Genomic DNA, 12712 nt, shown 5'->3' on the forward strand with positions numbered 1-12712 from the left:
CCCCTGGATAGCATCATCAAGAGGGAACCACAGGAATTCCACCCACACAGAACACAGATGGACAAATTAGGGCCACACAAGTTGGAGCAAGCAAAGAAACCTTAGCTCAGGGTGAATAGACAGGAAGCAGGAGAGTTCTGGTATCTCATTTAGTGAATTAAATGCTTCACATGGCCTCTTTGTACTTTGGGAGGGTGTGTGGTCTGGAGTCCTGGAGGTGCAGCCAGGAGCCAAGGGAGATGGGAAGTTGGGGCTTGGAACTGAGGAGGGTGGGTTCTCACTTGTACGCTGATTCATCTCATTTTCTTGAAGAAAGTCTCAAGATTACCTCACTAATGGAGAATAATGACACCACTTGGATAAGAGTTGAGAGAGGAGGAAAGGAAAGCATGAAAATTCATTAACCCTGTGTGAGGGGCTTGGATAGCGTGATCTGAAGGATCATTATTACATCATTTCACCCCCCTTTTCTCACCTCTTCCCACTAATACGAGACAGACAAATGCTAAATAACTATATAATAATACATTACGAGACAGACAACAAAGCCAGAAAATGTAATAGCCTGCTACAGCTATGAAACTCCCTCAAAGATATATTTAAAATGTCACTGGTGCATAATGTAAAATACGAATTGCAGGTTCATTTGGAGGACGCGATTTAAAATCTGCACAACTGTACGGTGGCATTTCCCACTGGAGTTTAGTTTTAGTTGTCTTTCTCTGAAGACCAAAAAAAAAAAAAAAAAAGGAAAAGAAAAAAAAATTCCCCAAATAATTTCAGCCCAGAGATAGAAACTTCGGGGAACCACTTGTGTCTGTTATTTTTCCTTCTTGTTTTCCTTGGTCATGATGCTCTCCAAACCTAGTATCTTCTTGACATGTTGTCTTTCTTTCAGAATATTTCTGCAGGCTTCACAGGAGTCACGGAATGTAGATTACACCTTTTGGAGATGTAGCCCGGCCACATAAGGAGACAAGTAGTTGAAATTTGTGTCAAATTGCTTGTTTAAATGATGTGAGCCAACTTCTTAAAGCCAGGACAGCAGGGGCTGAGGATTTTAAAAGTTGGCAGGGGCCAAAATGACAAGGCTTGGCAGTCACCTGGTGAGCTGCCAACCTCGACTGGAGGCTTCAAAAAAGGACACAAATTAAAAGTCATGTTTCAGCAGCCATTAAAACCAAATTATAGGCTTACATTGCATAGTGAACTACTTTCGTTTTCATTATGCTTAAAATATTTCATTTTGTATATTGAGAATGGGTTGCTAGGAAAACCCTGTGTGGAGTTGTCATCTGTGGTCATATTTACAGGGGATACATGCAGAGGTATGGTTCTCCTTTATGTATTTTTCTTGCAAGGATAGAGGATTTCAAGATGAGAAAAGAGGATGCAATATGGAGTAAGGGTCAGGGTTTAAAAACATCAACCCTGATGTCTGAGCAGGCTCACAAGTATTTTCTTGACTCTCATAAAAAAAAAAAAAACAAAAAAAAAACCCACATACATCTCTACATATACCTAAAACACATACACTTCTTTTAATATTAATTGTCAACACTTTCAAGAAACAGGAAATTTTATCTAGAAGTCCAAGTCGTCAGCTTCCCTAGGAAAACCAGAAAACCTGACTGCCTTGAGCTCTTATCCCCACATTTCCACATGGGCCTGGGTCTGAGTGAGGGCTGCTTCCTCCCCTTTCCAAATGACCTCAGTCCACAACTGGCCCACTTCACTTCCCTGCTTGCCTGCTACAGGTGTTTAAGTATGCTACTCTCTGACTTAGAGTGTACCATATTCTTGTTAATTTTAGAAAAAGGAAATGTTTGTAAAGAATGCATGCAATGTACTGGTTTACCAGGAAATGGTACAGGGACTTGTTACATCAATGACCAGCCCTGACTGTCAGGGCTGTGTTATTTACACTTTAAGATGAACATATTCAAGATTAATATGTTCCAGCCTGGTTTTACTAATTTAGTTTCTCCTTCTTCCTTTGAGGCTTACAGAAAAAGGCAAATGAAAGCATGTTATTTAGTAGTAACCAACCCTGGAATGCTTTATGCCACCTCACCCCTGTCTCTGGAGTTTATGACTTTCAGCAATTACCAATGTAGAGACTTTGGTTCTAGGCTTTCTTCCATAGGTTTGCAGAGCATCTGGGGCCATAGCCTGCAGCCACTGATAGCTGTTTCTCCTTCCTCTCTTTGCAGGTCCTCCAAACCACCACAGCCAGTCGACTCTGAGGCCCCCTCTGCCTCCCCCTCACAACCACACTCTGTCCCATCACCACTCATCTGCCAACTCCCTCAACAGGAATTCACTGACCAACCGGCGGAGTCAAATCCACGCCCCAGCTCCTGCGCCCAATGACCTGGCCACCACACCGGAATCTGTTCAGCTTCAGGACAGCTGGGTGCTAAACAGCAACGTGCCACTGGAGACCAGGTAAGTCTCCATCGCTGATCACACCCATCACCCCACCGGAGTCATGTGCACAGAGTCCTTCAGGTGGTTTCAGGGTTCTTCTCGAGGAGGTAGTCCTGGTGTAAACAACAGGACAAGAGTGCACCTCCTTGTTGTTCCCTTGGTAATTTGACCCTGGATGGTAAGTTGATAGGTATTTCTTTGTTCACATGCGTCTCCTTTTAATGCTTGTTTACTCTCTTAGACAGATCTTGTGTACCCAACTAATAGAATTAGCATAACATATTTTTACTCAAAGACTCATGGGAAACATGCTTATAAGGGTATATTGACTGAAAGCTGCTGATAAATTATGCATTTGGCCTTTCCTGAAGTAATAAATGAAGACTCATTTGAAAGTAAGTGTTTGGGGAGACCTTGAGAAACAATCCCTGATTCCAGACTGACAGAAGTATAATTTTAATTTCTATTTCATCCAACATGCCGTCTGACTTTAATCCCTCCTGTACACACTAGCAGCTTGATGCCTAAGGGGCAAACAAGAATGTACAAAAACAAACAAGAGAAAAGGGGCAGCACTTAGTTGGAGGGAAGAGTTTCAAAGTGATCTCCAGGTCTGGCTTTGTGTTGTTTTGCCTTTTCTTCTGTCCCTTTCTCACCTCCCCCTTCGGTTCTCCGAAACCATGCCCATGTTAATGCCCTGAGGCAAGGAGTGTTGGTCACAGCATGGTGGGCTGTGAAGGAATGGCTGTGAAAGGTGTGGGTGGGCTGCTAGATGGGAGGATCCTGCCACACCCCAACCCCAGACCCTGCCCTGCCTGGTTTGTGTGCTCCGGTTATTATTGCCCTTGCCCAATCCCTGATTCCAGACTGACAGAAGTATAATTTGCCCAAAAGAACCATGAAAAGGAAACAGAGAAAGGGGATAATTCATGCTGACCCTTCAAAAAGTTCTCACTTAGGGGCACCTTAGCGTCTCAGTCTGTTAAGTGTCCCACTCTTGGTTTGGGCTCAGGTCATGATCTCACGGTGTATGAGTTTGAGCCCTGTGTCAGGCTCAGCACTGAAAGTGCAGAGCCTACTTGGGATTATCTCTCTCCCTCTCTCTCTGTCCCTCCCCCTCTCACTCTCTGTCTCTCTCAAAAAAAAAAAAAAATACTGCACTCACTTAAGTTTTTATTTTTATTTTTTTATTTTTTTTAATGTTTTTTTTTTTAATTTATTTCTAGGAGAGAGAGAGAGAGACAGCGTGAGCAGGGGAGGGTCAGAGAGAGAGGGAGTCACAGACTCTGAAACAGGCTCCCGGCTCTGAGCTGGCAGTCAGCACAGAGCCCAACGTGGGGCTCGAACCCACGAACCACAAGATCATGACCTGAGCGAAAGTCGGAAGCTTAACCGACTAAGCCACCCAGGCATCCCATGCACTCACTTAAGATTTTAAATGTTAATAAGCTAGATTTGAGGAAAGACCAAAGAAATCTGTAATCTTTCTGGTAAGGCCAGTGAATTTTCTGCATGCTTCTGGAAGCAACCATGCAAGCCATAGCATTTATATGATTTCATATCTATAATATTCTTTTGCTTTTTTTTATAAGATCATGAATAGTTTGTGCACCATTGTCACTGTGGTTACTCTAAACTGTAATAAATTTTATTCTCTGATGATTATAAGTTCTTTTTAACCATGGCTACAGTCTTAATTTGTGAGGCTTAAAATATGAAAGTCGGTAGAAACTATGAGTCTATTGTATATAATAGGTATATTTAAACATCTCCACTAATGTGGGTGCCTGGATGGCTCAGTCAGTTAAGCGTCTGACTTTGACTTTGGTCATGATCTCAGGGTTTGTGGGTTGGAGCCTTGTGTCAGGCTCTCCTCTAATGGCAGGAAGCGTGCTTTGGATTCTCTGTCTCCTCTCTCCCTCTCATTCTCTGTCTCTCAAAAATAAATAAATAAACATTTGAAAAATATTTGCACTAGTAAACAGCTTTGTCAAAAGGTTTCCAGACTGAAAGGAGAGTGGTCCATAAGGTTGGACTTAGGATATTTTCATAGTCGATGGTGATCTTTAAGGCTGTATAAGATGTTCTATCTTTTTCTTCCTTCTGTCATAGAGTTTGTTGGGCATTAGTCAGCCTCCTTTTATATTGACAGACTATTGTTTGAAAAAGAGTTTGTGGACATAAAGGCTACATAGAGTGGAGTACATGAAGAAGGAGAAGAATGCAGAGAAAGGGAAAGGAAAATGTACTAGCCATTGCAGAAAAGAGAGGAGGAGAAGGAAGGAAGGAAGAGGACCACCATCACCATTCATCACCAGTTTTTACTGTGTACTTTGTATATGCCTGTCATTCAGTCTTTATTGCATTATCTCATTAGAGCCTGAAAGAATAGAGTGAGGTAGGAAGGGACCATTACTTCCACCATTTTAATGATGCACAATTTAGTTGTGGAGGGGCAAAGTAACTTGCAAGAGGTCTAGACTTCAGGGAGATGGGACATTCTGAGCCACATAGGATGGAATTCTATTGGATTCTACACACAAAATTGGTTTCCACACACGCAAGATGTCTGATAAGTAAATAAATATAAGACTACATTTATTGTCCTAATTGTTACATTTACAGGGCAAAATCCATCAGACTGTTTGCTCCTCACAAAGATTCTCCCCTTGGTGATTAGAATGCATATGGCACATAAACCATCTCCTGTCTCCCAGCTGCTGATTAAAATAATTCATTTTCCAAGAGATTTATTTTACAAAACCATTTGTAATCAAGTGTTATCTTGACAAGGATCTGGTAGAAAGGAATGACAGAGCCAAACCTATCACCTTCCTATTTTTCTGAAGTTAGGTTTCCTAGAATTTGTATCTGATCTGTAGAGTCCTTCTGTAGATCATTTAGATATTTGTCATTTATCCAAGGATTAGAGCTTCCCAGTGGAGATTTTTGAGGAGGCAAGTTAAATACAAAGTTTGAGGAGTAGATAGGATTGCCAAAATGTTGAAGTCAATCAGAAGGAAAAAACAAGCAAGGACAACATCTGGATGTCCTTGGATCAGTGCATTCCAGGGCCAACGATTAGAGAATGTGAGGCCCTTGGAATAGGGCTATCACCAGAAGTCAAACACAGGGTGCAGAAGTCAGCAGAAAGCTCCATTCATGGAATTCATGAATACATATAACTTGATGTGCATCTGGTCTCATGTATGAAAACTTCAGCAGTAATTAATAGAATTGTTGAGCTTTACATTTCTTTTTAAAATATTATCATTTAGTGTCTTATTAGCAAATACTTACTGAGTCCCTTATAGACACCAAGCACTGTATGAGGTCCTAGGGAGATAATGAGTAACACATGAATCTTGCTCTTTAAGTTCACGCAATCTAAAGGAAGAAATAGTACATAAACAGAGAGGTAGTGCCTTGTACAATAATGGAAGTGTAAAGTGACCATACAATGAATGAAGTGATTAACTCTCCCAGGATGATCAGGGGAACATTTCAAACTGAGGGTCTGTTTGGGACTGGGTTTTTAAAGGATGGTAAGAATTTGCCTAATAGATAAGTAGAAAAAAAAGTCAAAGATTATAGCATATTATTTGTTTTTAATCCCTACTATTTTTTAATATAGTCTTAGAAACTATAGAACTGAACAAATTGATTCATTCATATGTTGACACATTGTGAGTTTCATAGGATTATTTTCTTACCCACAAGAGAAAGTGTAAATATGAGAGCTCTTCTTTCAGGGGCATGATGCCATACTGGGATTCCCATTCTTATTTTTATACCAAATAAGGATTGATTAACTACATCCAGGAGAGATAACCATTGAAGGCAGGTCATTCTAGAGGCTGATTGTGATGCAATCATCAATTTAAAAAATGCAATGGAAATTTACAAACAGCCTCACCACCTCTACTTTCCCTAATACAGACTACTGGGTGTGATGGAAGAATTTCATAACTCTGGGAAGTGATGGGCAGGCACACTACCACCCCCAGAGACTCTAAGCCAAGTCCAACGTGTTTCTTTAGACTAGTGAGGCACAAACCCTTGCTTCTCTGCATTGTTTTTTGATGTTTCCATCAGTCTTAATGAGGCATGTTACATCTTCTCTGGACTGTGCTTTTTTTTTTTCTGACAAGTAGAATTAAAGGTGCTGGTTAAGAAGGCATACCCCAAAATAGGACTGTATGAATCTGGAATTTAACACAAGACAAAAAAGTCTACAAGTTCTGTACCCATGTTAATTATGTAAAAGACCAGTGCATATACATTTCTACTACCAAAGCCAGTCAACTCATGTATAAACCATAACGTAATCTAAAACAAAAACAAACTCAGGGCAGAGGAACTAAATAGCAAGCAATTGATATTGTCTTTCTCTTATATGATGTGTAACAAAATCCTTCCACCACCATCTTTCTCTCCGCCTATTTATGTCTTGCAGTAAAATTCATGTGTAATTCTTGGTTGATACCACCCATGTACACCTTTATTTCCTGAGAACAAGGTCAGGAATCTTCCTGGCCAGCTGCTTCTTGAGGAGCTTCTGAAGTCAGCTTCTCTTGTCTGAAATGGTAGAAAGTAGCTTGATGACAGAAGCTAACTTACCTTCGTCTGTGTGTTTTGTTGAAGCAAGCTTCTCTCTGAATCTCTCAGAAGCAGGTCAAGTAAAGAGAATCCCCTAGCAGAATAAAACTTCCCTCTGATTTTACTTTTTCCCTAAAATACCAGCTCCCATTCTTGGTCAGTAATGCCTTTTCTATCTTTACAAATTTTGACACAGGATGAACAAAAAATAAATACATTAAAAAAATCTCCATCAGATCCCGAATTCCAGAAGCCCTAATTTTAGCCATCAAAATCCCCAAACTACAAACAAGTTTGCAAGTTGCTTTTTAAGATGGTCATCCATTATTCGTTCAAGAAATATCTATGAGAACTTAGCATGTGCCAAGCACTGAAGATTCATCAGTGAAGAAGAAAAGCAAAGCCCTTGCCCTTGTGGTGATTCCAGGCTGGATGTAGATAGAAATGTGGAAATGATTAGACATATGCCTCCCCCCACCCTATGACAAATGTACTAAGTGCTGTGAGAGGTATAGTGAAGTCAGACTGTGAGAAATTGACATTTAAGCTGAGCCCTAAGGATGAGTAAGTGTTAATTAGACTTGAAGAATGTTCTAGGTGGCAAAAACAATGACCCGCTGGGGAAAGAAGCACTAAGTTGCCAGGAAGGGAAAGCAAGCTAGAAGGGCAGGCGAGGGCAGGATGTTGCAGGCCGTTGGGCTGGGTTAAAGGTTTGGACTCTAGCCCAAGAATAATGAAAAGTCAATGAAGCATTTTAAACAAGAGAATGAAATAATAAATTACCGTTGTTTGGTTTTGTTTTGAATTATGGTAGCTGCCATATGGCAAACAAGTTGGGGGTAGGGTGGAAGGTATAATAAGACTGTAGGTCCAGTTTGGAGAATGTCCTCATGGTTAAGATGAAAGGTGGCCTGGTCTCTGGTAGGTTCCTGGTAGCTGTCGTACTCATATCTGGCTTTCCCCTACCAATCTGGCAAGAAGGTGAACTTTTCATAGATGTCAGGTATATTTTGAAGGTAGAGTCAGTGGGAATGAACACTTGCGGAGTTGTGGGTTAGACTAAGAGTACAATGACCAGTTTTTTGACTTAGGAGGCCGGTTGGATAGTGATGTCACTTCCCGAGGATGCAATAAGTTTTGTGACCGAAAACAGAAGTGCAGTTTCAGGCACATTAAATCTACAGATGTAACAAGAGACTTAAGTGTAGCTGTTTTGATTCTAAATATTTTGATTCAAAATAATAGATGTGACATGGAAATTCAGCCATTTACAAATAACAGCATATTTAGTGGGTTCAGAGCTCTCTCAGCAATTGATTTTTTTCCCTTTAAAAAAATAACTCTCCAGAAAATCTGTACAATTTAGCAGGTATCCTACATGATCACACAGGCCTACAAATAACAATTTTTCTTTATTAAATACCTTTTGCTTGGCACTTAGTATTAACATCATGATTGCATTGAGCCCCTTAGCCCTTCTGTTAGGTTTATGTTACTCTCCCCATCTTCAATAAAGGGAAACTGAGGCTTGGGAAAATTAAGTTACCTACACATCTGCAAAAAAGTAAGTGATGGAGCTGGAACTTGAACTGGGTCTGACTACAAATGTCATGTCCATAACTATCACATGATAGTTCCTTTGGAACTAGAAAAAAACAAAACTGCTTCTTTTGTTGGCAAACAAAAATTTAATTTGCCAGGCCATGGAAACGGTGAAGTCAATGTGTTATAAGTGATGTAAGGCAAGAGATTATCTATGGGGTGAATTCTGGCCTGTTACTGGATATAGACTGAGTCACTGACAAAACCATAAGCACAGCAAGAGCTAAAGGATGCCCCTTGGGACTGGTGGCAGCCACAGTGCTAAACTGAGGCCTCACTGCCCCACGGCCCTGGCAGTGTAGGATCCGTGTGAGCTGAGTTACAGAGTTTTAATACACCGCATCTGATAAAATGTGAGAGAAAATTGACTACGTGGAAATAAACACTGCTACTTTTCCAGCTCTGTGATTTGTAGATTTATTTTCCCCCAAACAGAGCTTTGCCACATTAATAGGAGAAAGCCAAACAGCTAGGGGTAAGGTGGCTGACCACTTGGTCATACCTGGAGTGCCATGATAATCCTTGCTAGCTGGAGGTTGTGTAAGTGCTCTGGTAAAGAAATGAGTACGTTGGGCTTGATGAGTGACATTTTAAAAATCTAATTTTGGTATTGGAATTTTAGAAGACACACTTTTTGTCTTTACCATGAAGTAATCTTAGCCTAATCTAGATGCTTTATTGGTAGTGCGTATTTGGGAATCAAGACACAAGACCTTTAGTAAATAAGGTTTTCACAGAGAAGCAACAAGATTGTTGAAACATCCTCACCATGCTGAGCCTGAAGACTATTCCAAACTTGTTCTCAGATTGATTTTTCTACCTAAGGATTAATTTTCTGACAGAATCACTGACAAGCTTGATCTTGAGAATATTAAGCCAAGGTAACCTGTTTGGGTTTTGGGGGCTTTTTTTGTTTTGTTTTCAAGTGAAGTTGAAAACCAGAATTCATTCTGGGTGAACCAAATACATTCAAACACTTTTCAAATCAATAGGCAGCTTGATTTCTCCATATTGCAAAACATTATGCCCCCTCTAAATTCTCATCAGAGGCAACATGGAAATTAATGAGACCTTTAGGTTAGCCTTTCAAGCTCAGCCTTATTTTATAGCTTTACCTTGCCTTTTTGACACTGTGATCCCGCCTGGCCACCAGCAGCATTTCACGTTGCAGTGCACTTTAATTTTGTAGTTTTCTTAGTCTTCCTTGGAAACTGGCAGCTTATTAATCTCAATAACTGAGCTGCTCAATAGGCAAGCTCTCCAATGAGAATTTAGGCTTGTTCTTTTTTTTTTTTTTCTTGACAGATGGAGACAAGGGTTGGTTGTCAGATAGAGGCAAGGGGTGGGGGAATGGGAGACAGAAAGCCAGTTAGAAGAGGCACCCCTGTACCCCACATCACTTTCTGACAGTTGGCAGGGAAATAAAGAGAACCTGATCTTATCTACTGCTCTGCAATTTATGGCTTGCGGTATTTAACACACTCTAGACCATTAATAAGAGAATAAATAAAGTGCCATGGCACATGTGCAAATTACAAGGTGCATTAAGAAAGAAACAAGCATCACGTCTTATTTAAGACCACTCCAGCCTGCTCTTGGTTTGGATTTGCATATTTGGAAGAATCCCTGAAGGTGGAGGTATCCAAGGAGAGGCTGTCCTTTTCAAATTTGGCTCTCACTGTAAAGCTAAAGCCTTATAAAGTTTATTAAAGCTTTGAGGACTTAAAGTTCTTACTTGTATGTTAACTACAGCTAATTTCTAGGTACAGAGAACTTTTTTAAAAAAGCTGTCCCTCAGCAACCTAGACCATGGGGACCCAATCACAGATTGAGGCCACCTTGTGGTGATGCCTTGTATGTGCAAGACTCTGCCCTGAGTCTATGTAAATGTCAAAGACTCTTGGGTCAAGTTCACAATTGAAAAAAGCCAGATATTTCCATCTCTGTCTGTGCTCTTTCACCCATTCAGCTAATAACAAGTCTCACTCCTTTGGGGCATTTTCTGAAGCCTTCCCAGGGGATACTTTATCTGGCTAAGACAGGGAGAGACTTAATGAAATGCAAGTCTTTTTCTAATTCTGGCTCCCCAATGATCCTTTTCTTTTCACAGGGGCCAGATAAGGCATTCATGGTTCTCCTAGGCAGGAGAAGTAGGCTCTGCAACTTTTCTGCAGCTCCCTTTGATTTATTAGTCTCAGCCTCGCCTGCCTTTGTAAGGTGGAGTTTTGTGTCCCTAGTCCTGCAGTCCTGCACAGGGCACTCAGCCAGGTCATTCCACTGTGGCTGCGTCCTCTAGATTAGCGGAGAGGGTTTCAGAAACTTATTCCCAGACAGCTTTTTTCTGTCCCAAACCCAGCAAATGATTTCAGGCTATTTCATGAGTCATGTTTGCAAATATTCATTTTTAGAGGTCATGACAATGCTAACCACAAAGGCTTGCCCTCAAAATTGTGTATTTTTAAATCCCTTATAGAATCACTTCTTAACCAGAATGACTGAGCAATTGGCAAATGCCCCCAATTTCTGTCATCATTGTTTTAACTGCTCTTGCCTTATATGTCAAAAGAGAATGAGTAATGCTTCTTTCTTATTTGTGAGATTGTATTGAAGTTATATTTCAGTTTGTTAAACCTTCAGTTGGGTACAAACATCTGTAAGTCAATTTCTCAACAATTAGTCCTCCTGTAAAGATGTTGCACACCTATGATAAAACAAACTCTCATTTTTTATTAAAAATAGAGCTACCCTATGACCCAGCAGTAACACTATTAGGAATTTACCCAAGGGATCCAGGAATGCTGATGCATAGGGGCATGTGTAGCCCAATGTTTATAACAGTGCTTTCAACAATAGCCAAATTATGGAAAGAGCCTAAATGTTCATCATTTGATGAATGGATAATGATGTGGTTTATATATACAATGGAATACTACTTGGCAATGAGAAAGAATGAAATCATTCCATTTGCAGCAATGTGGATGGAACTGGTAAGTATTATGTGGAGTGAAATAAGTCAGTCAGAGAAGGACAGATATCATGTATTCACTCATATGTGGATCTTGAGAAACTTAACAGAAGACCATAGGGGAAAGGAAAAGGGGGAAAATAGTTACAAACAGAGAGGGAGGGAGGTAAACCACAAAAGACTCCTATATACTGAGAACAAACTGAGGATGGATCAGGGGGTGGGGGAGAGGGAAAATAGGTGATGGGCATTGAGGAGGGCACTTGTTGGGATGAGCGCTAGGTCTTGTATGTAAGCCAATTTGACAATAAATTATATTCATAAAAAAGGTTATTTAGTGCTATTATAATAGAAATCTATTTCTGTTGTAAAAGCAAATAATGTGAAGTATTTTTATTAATGTGGAATAGTATCCAAGGTACTGTGAGTAATAAAAAACACCTTTTAAATTAAAAAAAATCATTTTCTAAAATTATTTGAGCAAGTGGATTTAAAATTCTGCACTTAGAAGAAGGTAGAAAATGTCGTTTTTTCTTGCATTGGTATGTACTTAGATAAGAATTTAAAATGGAAAGCTTAATCGTAGTGACTTTTTAATCTCTTATCAACCCAGACTTCCTCTACCAGGGAACATGGATAAGAAGGCATAAGGTGATATTGGGCCTGTTTAAGCATTTGCTGGGACCTGGGGAAATCTACCCCACCCCGGCATCAAGCCGCCTGGGAGTGGGGACGGTGCTCTGTACACCCAGTTGTCATAGGTGTCTTGTCCTCAGCTTCAGTTTGTTCTCTTTTGCTATGTTAGTGTCTCTAGGGATATTCTGAAGGCAGAGGACCACAAAGATAATCTTCTTTAGCTTCTAGAACTCAGAATCCATGTGAGGAGAGACCGTGGCTCTATTAAATGTCTTTTTACTTCCAGGAAACAACTGAACACTCTTTGTGGTTTTATTTTTTAGACATCATCACCCCCTAAATACCTGTTTTGTGCCAAGTATTATAATAGGTACTTTATGTTATCTTAGTGGAAGCTCTGTGGAATAGATATTACTGTCCTTTTTTTTTTTTCTTTTTTTTTTGACATGTCAGGAAGATTGAACTTGGGAAGATGAAGAG

At 40.2% G+C, this 12712-nt stretch overlaps 1 protein-coding gene across 1 annotated transcript in view; it reads left to right on the plus strand.

Moving 5' to 3' along the window:
* TENM2 (teneurin transmembrane protein 2) overlaps nt 1-12712 on the plus strand; it is a 1153031-nt gene that overhangs the window by 841105 nt on the left and 299214 nt on the right. Inside the window, 1 exon segment of the mRNA XM_039247655.1 lies at nt 2214-2448. Within this exon segment, the coding sequence (XP_039103586.1) occupies nt 2214-2448 (235 nt within the window).

The sequence above is a fragment of the Hyaena hyaena genome, unplaced genomic scaffold, assembly GCF_003009895.1.
Source record: "Hyaena hyaena isolate Hyena2069 unplaced genomic scaffold, ASM300989v1 scaffold_300, whole genome shotgun sequence".
NCBI lineage: Eukaryota > Metazoa > Chordata > Mammalia > Carnivora > Hyaenidae > Hyaena > Hyaena hyaena.